This window comes from Mobula birostris, chromosome 22 (genome assembly GCF_030028105.1).
Source record: "Mobula birostris isolate sMobBir1 chromosome 22, sMobBir1.hap1, whole genome shotgun sequence".
In the NCBI taxonomy this organism is placed as follows: domain Eukaryota; kingdom Metazoa; phylum Chordata; class Chondrichthyes; order Myliobatiformes; family Myliobatidae; genus Mobula; species Mobula birostris.
Genome location: NC_092391.1, coordinates 23,827,671 through 23,844,163, shown reverse-complemented (window position 1 = coordinate 23,844,163; position 16,493 = coordinate 23,827,671). Strand labels below are relative to the sequence as shown.

Sequence of the window (16,493 nt, the reverse complement as noted above, 5' to 3'; positions counted from 1 at the left end):
CTGCAATGTCAAGAAACCCACGTACAGCTACAATTCAGTGGGAATTATCCTACATTGATTATGAATTATTAACTACCAGGATATAAAAATATGATTATACATGCTCTCCCCAGGTTATGGACGGACATGCAAATGAGCTGCCATAAAATTGTTGAAATTCTAAAGTTTGGCCGACGTACATGAATTAATTCTTATGAACAATAGAACTAACATTTTCTCTCTTTCGCTGTCACTCACTCTCACACTCACTCACTCACTCTCCACATTTAGTCATTGATCCTATCATATTTAAGTGCTTTTGATGCTGTTCATTATGATTACCAATCAGGTGTTTTTGTGTATTTTGCAACCTGTGGACAAATTTGACTTGTGGATATATGTTAAAACAGGACCTGTTCATTACCTCAAGACAGATAAAGGACAGTTTGATTCTGAAGACAAAATTTCTGGTTCAGAGCCATTTTTGTGATAATCCTGTTGTGGGCAGTCTGCTGTATAATGAAAGTATTAAGTGTCTTTATTTATTTTCATAGGCTAAACAGCGGGCAGAGGTGCTACAGTTGACCCAAAAATTCTTTGAACAGCATCAGCAGGGGAAGCTTGCTAACCTGACCCAGAAAGTAGAACCAGCCACTTCTAATGCTGACCATGGAGAAGAAAGCTCAACCTTAAATGTATCAAACATTCAGGACCCAGCCAGCGAGGCTGTGACACAGGAAAGAGCTCTTTGAACTGGACCAGTTGTACACATTGGCATTAAAGCAGAAGATGGGGAAGCATAAGGATCCCCTACAGTTTAAAAAAAATGATATATATCTAAATATATATGTATATAAAAATCAGAAAGGACCCGGGATATCTGGAATGCTAAGACTTCATTTTTTTTAAATGCTGTTTCATTTGCTGCTCAGTCTTTAAAGCAGAGAGTAAAACTGATACCAGTGCAAGGTCATGTGAACTTGAAGTTTTTGTACTTCTCATTATAAATCCACTGTTGAATTCAGGATATGTATCCAGCTTGGGCAAGAGAGTATCCATTTGAAACGGTGCAGGATGGCTGCATAGAAGAATTGTACTGAGTTCTGGTTGTTGATATGCTGGTTTCCTTTCATATACAGTAAACTGCACCTGACGTCACGGCTTTACAGCATGGTGTATCAGCTAACTTCTAATCATTGGTTCTTTTGTGATGGAGGAAAGAAATCAGAAAATCAGAATGTATAAATTATTTCTGTGACAGACTTGCAGAAAGACGTAGTTGCTGAATGTCACTGGATAATCCAATCATGTTTATTTTGGCCATGTTACACTGAAAAATTAGGTTGACCAAGATGTAGTGCATTTCAACTTGTGACTTTCATAATGACTGAAATTGCAGTTCCCACAGTAGTAGTAATTTTACCTGGAGAAATTGCAGCTGAATGCAGTTTTATTAGATGCTTGATGGTTTATTTCATTTTGTCTCATTTTGCCACAAATGTGTAGAATTAAGGATACAGTATTGAAATCCTCTACAAATACAAAAATCAAAAGTACATATTTTTCCTTAACCACCTAAATGGTTTGTTAATTATTTGCAATTGAAGCTGGTTGGCAACTTTGATAACAAGTCTACAGTTTGACTGTTAAACTTCATTACTTGCATCATATTTTCTCCTTTACAATGAAAAATGGGTTATGAACAATGCTGTATTTCCAATGTAGCTAATTGGACCATTTGAATTGGACTTTAGCAGACATATATTACTGCCCAAAATATAAATCCTTATCCAGCACTGTAGTTTCTGTAAGTGCTAAATGTTGAGAAAAATTGTTGGTTCTGCAAAGTGAGGATCCTTTCCTGGAGGAGCATGACACCAAAATGGAATAGGTACTCATTTGTTAAAAATAGTACCATGCTTACAAGTCACGACCTGTATAGTGCATGTGGGTAAATATAATAAATGAATGTGCATACATAATCATGCGCATTGCAATAATTTAGCAACTTTGGCATCAATGTTGTCGGACTACTGCAGGGAGTCCTGTAAGGCTGAACTATCCTTGCCTTTGTTATTTAGAATTCTGTACTCCACTGTACATAGTTCACTAGTATACAAGTATATCATGAATATTGGCCTCCATTTGTCTAGTGGACTGGATTCTCTTGATGAGATGTGCATTTTGAATCCAAGAGTTTAAATTTTATGAGTACATTTTAGTAAATGACCTTTGACATTTCACCTTCCATTATGTTGAATCAGATGTGGGTGGAAGGATTTAATTCAGCTTATTTGCAGTCATCAGTTACGTTAGTAGAAACAGGTCTGTTCGGCACTGTTGCAGGGTTTAAGTTAGTACTGTATGTGATGATACTGAACGTGTTGTATGTGGCACATTCCAGCTGACTGCTGGCTTCACTTCATTAACATTCTTATTGCCAGTGAACTGATCTAGACAACTACAAGTATGTGCATATGTTAATTCGCCCACACGAATATCTTTGTTGATAGATTGGTTGTTCAGTTAATGTGTCTCTCACAACTGAATAGGGCCTCTTACTGAGCTCCAGAGCAGATTTTCTGTCTCTCCACTGTCAGTTTCTTAAGTGAATTGAACTTCTCATTCAGGTTGTTTGCTTGAACATAAGAGGGTATAACAAAGGTTGTCATACTAACATTTCTACTCTGGGGGTTTCCAATTCATATATTTTGGTATCACTTTTATACATTTGATTATAATTTTCAAATTTTATGAAAATCAGCAAGATTTAGTCAAAGGTCTCACAGGTTCTTCCTGTGAGGGGAGGGGGTTATCATCTCACATTTTGAAGTAGTCATTAGTGTTAACAGACAGCTAATTTATATAAAACAAAATGATCACCTTGATATTTTTATTGTGTTGTGTAATCTTGACATCCCATAACACTGCGTGAATTTGTAAGGAATCCAACAATGTAGATCAATGTTTTACAAAGTTGTGGCATAATTTAAGTTGTCTGCAGATGATGGATTTAGAATTTTCAGTTTATATTATGTAATTTGTTGGAGAAGTGGGGGAGGGATCAGATAAGAGACAATGATTATGTGATAGAATCTGAAAAGCAATGAGGTATAGTTTTTAAAACTGAATTTAAGTAACAACAGATATTGTTTTGATCTTGGGCTCATCTTGAGTTGGTGTTGAATGCAATCTCGCACTATTTTCCCATTATTTCCATTTTCCCATCAAAAGCTCATAATCTCTGTTAAGTGCATGCACTTATATAATTCTAGCCTGTCAATGCAGGTATCAGTTTCTAAGCTGCTAAAATTTTACACCAATTTTTCAATGTTTATTTACCTTGATAACTATATGCTGAAGTGAAATGCAGCAGAGTAATCAGAGAAAGTAACTGGTACCTCCAGTTGCAGTATCTTTTCAATTTACTTTGGTAGAAAAGTGACTTGCATTGTCAATTTCAATAAACAACACAACTTTTAAGAAAGGAATTAGAGCAAGTGAATGGGAGGGGCATGGTTGACAAAAATGTTATTAAAGAACCTGAAGCTATTCAAACAGCTTCTAGTGGAAAATAATACTCAGTGAATTGTTCATTATCAGGTATTTATGTAGCATTATGATTCTTTGTAAAGGTGCCTGCACTTTAAGAGATTCAAGTCCACAGCCTGAGAAATAGTTGTCCTCATTTTGTTTCGTAGTTTCAGAAGGTAGCAATGCATCATGGTGATCTTTGCCTCTGCAGTTAAATGAAAGCTTTGTGTACTGACAGAAGTTCAGGTTTTGCTAAAAGAGGATATACCAATGAATTGTTTATTAGTAAGGTAGCAAGTGCTAAAGCTCTCCATGATGACTATCGTAAAGCTCGTGTTATCTAATCAACATGTGCTTATAATCTGAGTGTACCATTTGTTTTCTTCTCCTGCCAGTGAAGCCACATGCGAACCAAGGTGAGTTTCCAAGGAGTTAGCTGGTGGGCAAATTTAGAACGTGGATCTTTGTGACTGTCAACTTGACTATCTGGTTTTCCGTTATCTGTCATTGGTATTTTAATCTCTTTACAAACAGTGTGGTGTTCCATAATTTTAAGCACTACGCATGGGCTTATTTTCTTGAATACTGTAAGGATATGCAACACTTCTAAAGACCTGGCCCTTTAGCTCCTGCAACCATAACCCAATTTGCCACCTGATGGATGATTCTCTTTCCCAGCAGTCCCCTATTGTCTAGTGCTTCTGTTTGACAATATTATAGGCAAGAAGCCTGGAGTTCTCAGTCTTTTTTCGTACAGGAATGTTTGCTCCAATTCAACAGGGCAGACAAAGGAGAATGGTTTCCTTATGTACAAAATGAGATTCCCTCTTTAAAGATCAACAATTTTGCTATAAAAATAGATATCCCTGTAATGTATTTCTCAGAACACTTGTGTAATCAGTGAAGCAGTCCCATTGGTGAGTTCTTCTGAATCAATGGTCTCCTGAACACTACATTATTTAATATGTACTGATGTGTTGAAACGTACCAGCATTGGGTATGTTTTACAGTGATCAATTATTTATATATTGTCTTGACAACTCTGTGTAATGGTGGGGCCAAAAGACCGTGCACGTTTTCAGAAATTTGTTGATGTTTATCTTAAATAATTCATTAGCAAATGTTCACTTGAGTTTCTTCTCAAGCATCTGACGGAAACTGTATACAACATTAGGTAGTTATTTTACATGTTTTAATTGTAGTTTTGAATGTATAGTGTACAGTGGCTCATTTAACAAAGAGGCAGTTATTTTGAAATTGAAGAAAAACATATCCAAGATTATCTGGAGAGTGCAGTTGTCAAGATTTATGTAAGAAATCCCCTCAAACTGCCTAAATTTTATTGTTAAATTGTCCTTTGAAGTGCACATGTCCAGCATGATTTTAATTGATGCAAAATCACTTTCAACTTTGTCATTATTTGCCCCTGCTATGGAGATGATTGTTTTAATTTGTCAATTGATTGAGTTTATATTTTTTGGTTAAAAATGTGTGTTCAACTTGGCAGGCAGAAATATACTAAAGATGCCTTTTATGTTCATAACTAATAAAATTCATATTAAAACCTGTTGTGTTGTGGGGGTGGGGAATCAGAGGCTTTTTTTTACATCATGTATTTTAAAATGTATTTTTTGAGTATATCTTTTCTGAACCATGCAACTCAATATCTTTTTATATTTTTTTATAAATGTTACACTTCTATTTCAAGAAGAGTTAAAAGCTCTGAAGGATTACCTTAACACATTTACCATTTTTTTTTGTTTGTAACCAGAAACGTGCATAATAGTCTTTTGGCCTTATCTGTTGTGTTTTCGTGTAGATTTGATATTTGAAAGGGCAGATAGTGGATATGTTGTGTACACTGAGGAGTTATTTATTAATGAGGCTGAACTGGTTGGGTGGGTGTTAGCCTCTGGTTTACAGTTCAGTACCTATTGTTTGTCCTTTCAAATATGTGATTTGTAATAGCTCTTTCCATATGAAAGGATCTGGTTTATTTAAATAAAGCAGCTGATGCTTTTTTCACTTGACCAAATAAAGTGTTAACTTTTTTTCCTTCCAGTGTGTTTGATTAAAATGGAAGCGGCTGTCAGGTACAGTTTTTAAAATCAGAAAAATACCTTCAGTCGTGGTATTTCAGCACAGAAATTGGCTCTTTAGTCCACTGGGTACACACAATCCAGTAGGGATTCTTCTACATTTGTTAACTTAGTAGCAGCAGTTCAATGCAATACATAATATAAAAGAAGAAGGAGGGAAAATAATAATAAATAAATTACAATATACGTATACTGAATAGATTAAAAATAATGCAAAAACCAGAAGTAATGAAGTGAGGTAGTGTTCACGGGTTCAATGTCCATTTAGGAATTGGATAGCAGAAGGGAAGAAGCTGTTCCTGAATCGCTGAGTGTGTGCCTTCAGGCATCGGTACCTTTTTCCTGATGGTAACAGTGAGAAAAAGGCATGCCCTGGGTGCTGGAGGTCCTTATAATAGATGCTGACTTTCTGAGACACTGCTCCCGGAAGGTGTCCTGGGTACTTTGAAGGATACTACCTAAGATGGAGCTGACTAAATTTACATCCCACTGTGGCTTCTTTTGGTCCTGTGCAGTAGCCCTTCCGTACCAGACAGTGATGCAGCCTGTCAGAATGCTGGCCACGGTACATCTGTAGAGATTTTTGAGTGTATTGTATATTTGTTGACATACCAAATCTCTTCAAGCTCCTAATGAAGTATAATAGCCGTCTTGCCTTCTTTATAACTGCATCGATATGTTGGGACCAGGTTAGGTCCTCAGAGATCTTGACACCCAGGAACTTGAAACTGCTCACTTTCTCCACTTCTGATCCCTCTGAGGATTGGTATGTGTTCCTTTGTCTTACCCTGAAAGGTAGGCAACGGACCCAAATGCAAGACACACACTGAAGTACTAGGGACCGGACTAGGATACATTGTGAGGGCTAGGACATGGATATGAAAACCTGGAACCCGGAAACTGGACAGGACAAGAGAGCTAAGAGCCAGGGCTTGGACTCCAAGCCAGAGACTGGACAAGGACCCAGAACCTGGGTCTTGCCTCTGGCTCGGACCCCAGAACTAGGCAAGGACGTGACTTGGCTGGCAGGCAGGACGAGGCTGGAGTCTTGAGGCTTGGGACCAGAGACTTGAAGCTTGGCTTGGGGCGAGGCTCGGCTAGAGACTTGAGGCAAGGCTTGGCTAGAGGCTCGGGGTCTTGAAGCTCCTCCTGGGCAGGGCACAGATCTCCACCCGATGGAGGCAAGGGACAGGAAGAGACAGCACGCATCGCAGGGTAACGGCAATCTGGCCTGATTTACCCGGCGGAGGCAAGGGACAGGAACAGACCTAGATACAGGGTGGCTCCAAGACAAGACTTCAGGTGAGGCGAGTTACCGGCAAGACAAGGCAAGGCTTCAGGCAATGCAGGGCGAGAGTTACTGGCAAGACAAGGCAAGGCTTCAGGCAAGGAAACAGAAGGCAGGGGAAGGGATACAAGGAATAAGGACAAGAACAATTCAGCTCCCACGTCCTGGTCTCTGGAGGTATTTATGCAGCCAGCCCCAACGAGAATCAGCTGCCTCAATTAGTGCTCAACAAGACCAGAAACAGGGTAGACAAGAAAACCTGGAGCAAGGGCCAATGGACCGGAATGTGGACTTTAAGGACCGGAGGATGACAGTACAAGGTTGCGGCGACACCACTCAACTAGTTGGCATATCTCACTCCTGTATGCCCTCTCATCTCCATCTGAAATTCTACCAACAATGTTTGTATCATCAGCAAATTCATAGATGGTATTTGAGCTATGCCTAACCTGCTTTCTCCCAGTGGCCACACATTTTAATTCCACATCCCATTCCCATTCTGACATGTCTATCCACGGCCTCCTCTACTGTAAAGATGAAGCCACACTCAGGTTGGAGGAACAACACCTTATATTCCGTCGGGGTAGCCTCCAACCTGATGGCATGAACATTGACTTCTCTAACTTCCGCTAATGCCCCACCTCCCCCTCGTACCCCATCCGTTCTTTATATACACACGTTCTTTCTCTCACTCTCCTTTTTCTCCCTCTGTCCCTCTGACTATACCCCTTGCCCATCCTCTGGGTTCCCCCCACTCTCCCTTTTCCTTCTCCCTGGGCCTCCTGTCCCATGATCCTTTCATATCCCTTTTGCCAATCACCTGTCCAGCTCTTGGCTCCATCCCTCCCCCTCCTGTCTTCTATCATTTTGGATCTCCCCCTCCCCCTCCCACTTTTAAATCTCTTACTAGCTCTTTCTTCAGTTAGTCCTGACGAAGGGTCTCAGCCTGAAATGTCGACTGTACCTCTTCCTAGAGATGCTGCCTGGCCTTCTGTGTTCACCTGTTAGGGAGCTGGAGCTGGATGAACTTTGGATCATTTGGGAGGCAGAGGCAGAAATAGACAGGAGTTACAAGGAGATAGTCACCCCTAAGAGTCAGGAGACAGGTAGCTGGGTGACTGTCAGGAGAGGGAAGGGGAACAGACAGAATGAGCAGAGCACCCCTGTGGCCATTACCACCAATAATAAGTTCATCGTTCTGGATACTGTTGATGGGGATGACCTACCAGGGACAAGTTGCAGTGGTTGTGTCTCTGGCACCGAAACGGGACCTTCAGCTCAGAAGGGAAGGACGGAAAAGAGGAGAGCAGTAGTGATAGGGGATTCGATAGTAAGGGGGACAGATAAGAGGTTCTGTGGAAGAGATGGAGAATCACGGATGGTCCGTTACCAAGGTCCACGATATCTCAGATCAAGTTCTCAGTATTCTCAAGAGGGAGGGTGAGCAGCTGGATGTCGTGGCCCATGTAGGGACCAATGACGTGGGTAGGAAGAGTGAGGAGGTCCTGAAAGGTGAGTTTAGGGAGTTAGGCACCAAGTTAAAGGACAGGACCTCCAAGATAGCAATCTCAGGATTGCTACCAGTGCCACGTGCAGGTGGGTTTAGAAATAGTAAGATAGCGCAGATCAACATGTAGCTGAAGACATGGTGCAGGAGGGAGGGCTTCAGATTTATAGATAATTGGGCAGTTTTCCAGGGAAGGTGGGACCTGTTCCGGTGGGACGGTTTACATCTGAACTGGAGGGGGACAAATATTCTTGCAGGTAGGTTTGCTAGAGAGGCTCCAGTGGATTTAAACTAGATATGGGGAGGGGGGGGGGGGCAGGAGGGGAACCAGAGTGTAGGAGTAGATGTAGGGGAGAAGGAAAAAGAAGAAAATAGTAGTTGTTTGCATCGTTAGTGATAAACAAAGGGTAAGATGGTGGAAAATTTCTTAAATGTATTTATTTTAATGCAAGGAGCATTATAAAAAAGGTAGATGAGCTTAAAGCATGGATTGATACCTGGAAGTATGATGGGGTAGCTATTAGTGAAACATGGTTACAGGAGGGGAGTAATTGGCAACTAAATATTCCTGGATTTCATTGCATCAGGTATGATAGAATTGGTGGGACAAGAGGGGGAGGTGTTGCGTTGCTTGTCAGAGAAAACATTACAGTGGTGCTCTGGCAGGATTGATTAGAGGGCTCATCTAGGGAGGCTATTTGGGTGGAATTGAGGAGTGGGAAGGGTGTAGTAACACTTATAGTGGTGTATTATAGACCACCAAATGGGGAGCGAGGATTGGAGGAGCAAATTTGTAAGGAGATAGTAAGCACAAGGTTGTGATTGTGGGAGATTTTAATTTTCCACACATAGACTGAGAAGCCCATACTATAAAAGGGCTGGATGGTTTGGAGTTTGTAAAATGTGTGCAGGGTAGTTTTTTGCAGCAATACACAGAGGTACCAGCTAGAGAAGGGGCAGTGTTGGATCTCCTGTTAGGGAATGAGATAGGTCAGGTGACGGAGGTTTGTGTTGGGGAGCACTTCAGGTCCAGTGATTACAATGCCATTAGTTTCAACATAATTATGGAGAAGGATAGGTCTGGACCTAGGATTGAGATTTTTGATTGGAGAAAGGCTAACTTTAATGAGATGCAAAAAGATTTAGAAGGAGTGGATTGGGACAATTTGTTTTATGGGAAGGATGTAATAGAGAAATGGAGGTCATTTAAAGGTGAAATTTGAGGGTACAAAATCTTTATGTTCCTGTTAGGTTGAAAGGAAAGGTTAAAAGTTTGAGAGAGCCAGGGTTTTCAAGGGCTATTAGAACCTTGGTTCGGAAAAAGAGAGATATCTACAATAAATATAGGCAGCATGGAGTAAATGAGGTGCTCGAGGAATATAAAGAATGTAAAAAGAATCTTAAGAAAGAAATTAGAAAAGCTATAAGAAGATATGAGGTTGCTTTGGTAAGTAAGGTGAAAATAAATCCAAAGGGTTTCTACAGCTATATTAATAGCAAAAGAATAGTGAGGGATAAAATTGGTCCCTTAAAGAATCAGAGTGGACAGCTATGTGTGGAGCCAAAAGAGATGGGGGAGATTCTGAACAATTTCTTTTCTTCGATATTCACTAAGGAGAAGGATATTGAATTGTGTAAGGTAAGGGAAACAGGTAGGGAAGTTATGGAAACTATGATGATTAAAGAAGAGGAAGTACTGGCACTTTTAAGGAATATAAAAGTGGATGTCTCCGGGTCCTGACAGGATATTCCCTAGGACCATGAGGGAAGTAAGTGTGGAAATAGCAGGGGCTCTGACAGAAATATTTCAAATGTCATTAGAAACGGGGGTGGTGTCGGAGGATTGGCATATTGCTTATGTTGTTCCATTGTTTAAAAAGGGTTCTGAGTAAACCTGGCAATTATTGGCCTGTGAGTTTGACATCAGTGGTGGGTAAATTGATGGAAAGTATTCTTAGAGATGGTATATATAATTATCTGGATAGGCAGGGTCTGATTAGGAACAGTCAACATGGATTTGTGCATGGAAGGTAATGTTTGACAAATCTTATTGAATTTTTTGAAGAGATTACTAGGAAAGTTGACGAGGGTAAAGCGGTAGATGTTGTCTATATGGACTTCAGTAAGGCCTTTGACAAGGTTCCACACGGAAGGTTAGTTAGGAAGGTTCAATCATTAGGTATTAATATTGAAGTAGTAAAATGGATTCAGCAGTGGCTTGATGGGAGATGCCAGAGAGTAGTGGTGGATAACTGTTTGTTAGATTGGAGACCGGTGACTAGTGGTGTGCCTCAGGGATCTGTACTGGGTCCAATGTTGTTTGTCATATACAGTAATAATCTGGATGATGTGGTGGTAAATTGGATTAGTAAGTATGCAGATGATATGAAGATAGGTGGAGTTGTGGATAATGAAGTAAGTTTTCAAAGCTTGCAGACAGATTTAGGCCAGTTAGGAGAGTGGGCTGAAAGATGGCAGATGGAGTTTAATGCTGATAAATGTGAGGTGCTACATTTTGGTAGGACTAATCAAAATGGACATACATGGTAAATGGTAGGCATTGAAGAATGCAGTAGAACAGAGGGATCTAGGAATAATGGTGCATATTTCCCTGAAGGTGGAATCTCATGTGGATAGGGTGGTGAAGAAAGCTTTTGGTATTCTGGCCTTTATAAATCAGAGCATTGAGTATAGGAGTTGGGAAGTAATGTTGAAATTATACAGTGCATTGGTAAGGCCAAATTTGGAGTATTGTGTACCGTTCTGATCACCGAATTATAGGAAAGGTGTCAACAAAAAAGAGTACAGAGAAGATTTACTAGAATGTTACCTGGGTTTCATCACCTAAGTTACAGAGAAAGGTTGAACAAGTTGGGTCTTTATTCTTTGAAATGTAGAAGGTTGAGGGGGGACTTGATAGAGGTAATTAAAATTATGAAGGTGATAGATAGGGTTGACGTGGATAGGCTTTTTCCATTGCAAGTAGGGGAGATTCAAACAAGAGGACATGAATTGAGAGTTAAAGGGCAAAAGTGTAGGGGTAACATGAGGGGGATCTTCTTTACTCAGAGAGTGGTAGCTTTGTGGAATGAGCTTCCAGCGGAAGTGGTTGAGGCAGGTTCAATGTTGTCATTTAAAATTAAATTGGACAACTATATAGACAGGAAAGGAATGGAGGGTTATGGGCTGAGTGCAGGTGAGTGGGACTAGGTGAGAGTAAGAGTTTGGCACGGACTAGAATGGCCGAGATGGCCTGTTTCCGTGCTGTAATTGTTATATGGTTATAACAGCATCCTGACATAGATGTTTGTGTTGTCCAGGTGGTCTAAGGCCGTGTGAAGAGCCATTAAGATTGCATCTGCTGTTGACCTATTGTGGCTGTAGGCAGATTGCAATGGGTGCAGGTCCTTGCTGGGGCTGGAGTTCAGTACGCTCATGACCAACTTCTCAAAGCATTTCATCACTGTAGATGTGAGTGCTACCAGGCAATAGTCATTAAGGCAGCCCACATTAGTCTCAGGCACTGGTATAATTGTTGACTTTTTGAAGCAAGTCAGAACTTCCACCCATAGCAGTGAGAGGTTGAAAATTACCTTGAAAACCCCCGCCAGTTGGTTGGCACAGGTATTCAGAGCCTTACCAGATACTGCATTGGGACTTTCCACTTTGCGAGGGTTCACCCTCTTTAAAGACAGCCTTACGTCGACCTCTGAAGCAGAGATCACAGGAGCATCAAATGCAGCAGGGATCTTCACAGCTGTATTTATATTCTCCCTTTCAAAGCGGGCATAGAAGGCACTGAGTTCATCTGGTAGTGAAGTATTACTGCGATTCATGCTATTGGGTTTCGCTTTGTGGGAAGTAATGTCTTGCAGACCCTGCAAGAGTTGTCATACATCTGATGTTGCCTTCAACCTTGTCTGAAATTGCCTCTTCACCCTTGAAATGGCCCTCCTCAAATCTTACCTAGTTTTCTGGTGCAGGCCTGGGTCACCAGACATGAATGCCACGGATCTAGCCTTCAGCAGACGACATACCTCCTGGTTTATCCATGGCTTTTGGTTTGGGAATGTACAGTAAGTCTTTGTTGGCACACACTCATCCACAGAAGTTTTACTGAAGTCAGTAACAACTGCAACATTCTCATCCAGATTCGAAGATGAACCCCTGAATACAGTCCACTGATTCAAAGCAGTCCTGTAGGCGCTCCTGTGCTTCCCTTGTCCATACCTTTGTGGTCTTCACTACTGGTGCTGCAGTCTTCAGTCTCTGCCAATACTTGGGGAGTAGAAATACAGCCAGGTGATCAGACTTCCTGAAGTGAGGGTGTGGAGTAGCACAGTAGGCATTCTTGCTGGTAGTGTAACAGTGGTCCAGTGTGTTGTTTCCTCTGATATTGCAAGTGATCTGCCCCCTCCCCCCAACAAACTGGGTTCTATCACTCCCATACACAGGCGCTATTCAGTGGCCAGCTAATCTACCAGCACATGATGAATGTGGGAGGAAACAGGAACGCCAGGGGGAAACACAAAGATTACTTGTGTAAACTGCACACATGTGACACCCAAGGCGTCACATCTGGACTGCCGGAGCAGTGAGACAGCAGATCTATTAGCTGTGCTGCTGTATTTCTCCAAAATTTTAGGCAACTGTTGAAAATCATGAGAATGGCCAGAGTTGAAAGTTCTCAAAATCTGTGGCAGAGGCTAAACAGCAACTCGGCCCAAGACTGAACTGAGGACTTTTCACATGCAAGACTACCATCGATATACAATTGGTTTAACGGCCAGGTGAACTTGATGCGCACAATTTTTCAGTGTCTCCAATCTGAGTAAAAACCCCAAGATTCTGCAAATGGGACAGGATTTTGCCAGAAGCTTATTCTAAGACATAAAGCAAAACTTTGAATGAAAATTTAACAAAGCAGATTGTTTTGGAATGGGGTAGAAAATGATACAATACCTGTCACAGAATGCACAGCCTGAAAATAGGACATTCAATATTTCAATATTTTGGTTTTATTCTGAATCTAAATTCATGACTGAGCAAGTAGTTCTACACATTTTGCTCGATTCTGTAGTAATTAAAATCTTCAACTGTTACAGGTAGTTTGGGATAATACGAAATAAAATAAGTTTTCTTCTGCTTACTTTCCATGAATATCAAGATTGCTGAGATTTTTATTTGAAGCTGGATTTCTGGTCCATTAGCTTAGGCTGTCAAATATTGATGGTTAGTTTAAAAAGATTTGTCTCTTAATAACATTTTCATTCCTTGAGCAGTATTCATTTGTTATGAGCATATCCTTAGGATTAGCTTCCTTCAGTGTCTTGTAGTTCTTGGTATTTTGGATCACAAATTTTCTTGGAGGTCATTTTGAGTTCAGATATGCAAAAAGAAAGCAGCACTAATTAAACACAATGCTAAGTGTAAATTGTGGGCCATTTTGTACTGCATTATCTGAATCAAGTTCAGATATTTAAGAGACTTCAGGGTTGAAACACAGACTGAATGAAACTTCAGTACATTAGGCAAAGCTGCTGAATTTGGATGAGGCAGTAAACACACATTCGTCGAAATGTAAAAGATCCCAGGACATTGTTTCATACAGAAAGTTATTTTTTTTTTATCTTATCCTAAAATTAGCACCATCACTTTTTTTTTCAGAAGTGCTATAGTGTGAAACATCCATTTGATGAGAGAGAGAGCTTGGTGATTAAGTCGTTCTAGTGCCACAACTCTGATCTAAAGAGGAAAAGCAAGCTTGCAACAAAGCAAAAAGAGCCCCTATAAGTTGTGAATTCTGAAATACGTTCTAAATTTTTAAGTCCTTCCAAAGATAAATTTTGCCACTGCGTTTAGGTATTGTACAGTGGCACCGAATGAATTCTTCCATGCCTGTCACTTTGTACTTTATTAGACTTGCTTTGTCTTCAAGAAGTAAATGTCCTACTGTTGATATTGGATCGTAAGAAAATTTGTCAGGGATTCATAACCTTTTTTTTTAATGCCAATGAGCCTTACCATGAAATGAGGGGTTCATGGACCCCAGATTTGGAGCCTCATTTAACAATTGGGTAGATCGAAACTTCCAACTTGGGTTACTGGCTTGAAGTTTGCGCTCTGAACTATTTTCTGGATAGTGCCTCTGGTGCTGGAGACAATTTGAAATCTTGAAGTATTCAAACCCATTTCCTCTATCAAAAAAACTCCATTTACTTGGTGGTGTACAGTATTGCCGATAATTACAACATATCACCGCATTAACAGGTGTATGAGAGTAGATTAGTGAGATTATGCTTTTTTTCTATACTATGATTCAATTTACCATTCTTTGCTCAATGCCCTTTAAAGCATTAACTCAACAAATATTGTACATAGCTGTTGTAAAGTTTATTTGATCCACATCTAACTTTTTGGGGAGAGCAGCTTTCCTCCCCCGCCCACCCCACTATCATATCTACTTTGTAATCTTACCCAATTCTTATCTTTTTCCAAAGAATTACCTATAATACTTTTCAAAATTGCTGGTGAACGCAGCAGGCCAGGTAGCATCTCTAGGAAGAGGTACAGTCGACATTTCGGGCCGAGACTGTTCGTCAGGACAGGCCCGAAACGTCGACTGTACCTCTTCCTGGAAATGCTGCCTGGCCTGCTGCGTTCACCAGCAACTTTGATGTGTGTTGCTTGAATTTCCAGCATCTGCAGAATTCCTCATGTTTACCTGTAATACTTTGGTCGAGTGACCAAAAAGCTATAGGTCTCCAATTTTAAAGTCGCCAGGTTTTCACAGCCTTCTGGGGGTATATATAAAATTCCTAAAATTTGCCTCCCTTCACAGAAGTGAAGAGCTTTTATGCAGCATCTGTAAGTTTTCTGTTGTTTGAGTCTTTATCTTTCTTCCCTTCATCCCCTCCCTCCCTTATTTTGGTACTAAACTAGCCTACTTATTTTAAGAGGTTATGGGCTCAGCTACGCTTCAGGTTCTCACTGCAGCTTTCTTTTCTATTCCTAGATATACAACGAGCTGATCTCTTCTAAACACTACAAAATGTTTACTCAGTTTCCCCTAGGACTCAAGCAGCCATCCCCGGACCCAGGATGCTGAATCTCTGCAGCGCCGCCTCAATTTGAGATACGGATTCAGGTGAGTTTATTGTCATATTGACCAGTGTGCAATAAAATCGCTTGCTTGCATGAAGTGCACAGAGTGAACAGTACCACACAATAATTAATACTGTACAGGGAAGGATGCAAATGAACAGAATGGTGCGGGAAGAAATGCTAAAGTGACAATAACGGAATATCCCAGAGGCGTAAAATTAGGAGTCCGAGAAGCACGCAGCCCCATTAGGAAGGTGTGTGTGTGAAGTGTGTTAAGTAGGGTGAAGTATCTCCCGATGTAAAATAAAAGCGCTTTAATTTCAATTTGCATTAGGACGATTGGCTTAATCCAAGGTAATTGCCTTCTTATGTTGTCAGGATGAAGCGGCAACATATCGGCAAAAGAACAAATTTCATGACATCTGTCAGAGATAATAAACCCAGCTCGCTTTCTGGTGCGAATTTGCAAAACCTAACGTGACGTTTTTCAGCCCTCACGCCGGAGGCGGCTTATCGCAGACGTAACGTAGATACGGTTGCTATGTAGGTACGCTGCGGATGACGTCAGCGCTCGGGTTCGGGTTCGGCCTCGTCCTCCGAGTCAGCCCGAGCTCACCGCGCACGCGGCGTCGGCTGCTCTCGGCGCCGGGGCGGCCTCGCGAGCTCTCTCAGGCCGTCGGTAGCCCGCAATGCACTTTGACCGCGAATTACTATTTTAAAAAAATAAAGCTTAATGCGGGAGCGTGAGGTGAAGTGAGCGGAGAACAAAGTGACAGTGTGAGCCGTGGACCAGTGCGAGGCATTCTCTCTAACCCACTCCGCGGAGAGCGGCGCCTTTCCTTCGGTGTGTGCCGCCGAATCTTCTGTTCACTGAGTGAGTGTGGGGTGAAATACCTCCAGCCGTCTCCCCTCCTACCAAACACTGTGCAGTCATCTCTGCCTAATCGTACCACCTTGTGACGAGGAGCAGACGGGGGCTATA

General features: G+C 41.2%; 2 protein-coding genes across 4 annotated transcripts in view; both read left to right on the top strand.

The window, feature by feature from the left end:
• The window catches only part of prrc2b (proline-rich coiled-coil 2B), a 75,021-nt gene extending 69,472 nt beyond the window's left edge, over window positions 1-5,549 (top strand). For both annotated transcript variants that reach the window (XM_072240321.1, XM_072240320.1), the window contains exon 33: window positions 534-5,549. In XM_072240321.1, the coding sequence (XP_072096422.1) occupies window positions 534-731 (198 nt within the window). In that variant the 3' untranslated portion in view covers window positions 732-5,549. The remainder of the gene's footprint in view (window positions 1-533) is intronic.
• A 10,572-nt stretch (window positions 5,550-16,121) lies between these two features.
• The window catches only part of pomt1 (protein-O-mannosyltransferase 1), a 62,802-nt gene continuing 62,430 nt past the window's right edge, over window positions 16,122-16,493 (top strand). Inside the window, exon 1 of one of the 2 annotated variants that reach the window (XM_072240316.1) lies at window positions 16,122-16,355. The gene's annotated coding sequence lies outside the window, so the exon portion shown is untranslated. Of the gene's footprint in view, window positions 16,386-16,493 lie in introns of both variants that reach the window. The other variant, XM_072240315.1, reaches the window with a different exon arrangement.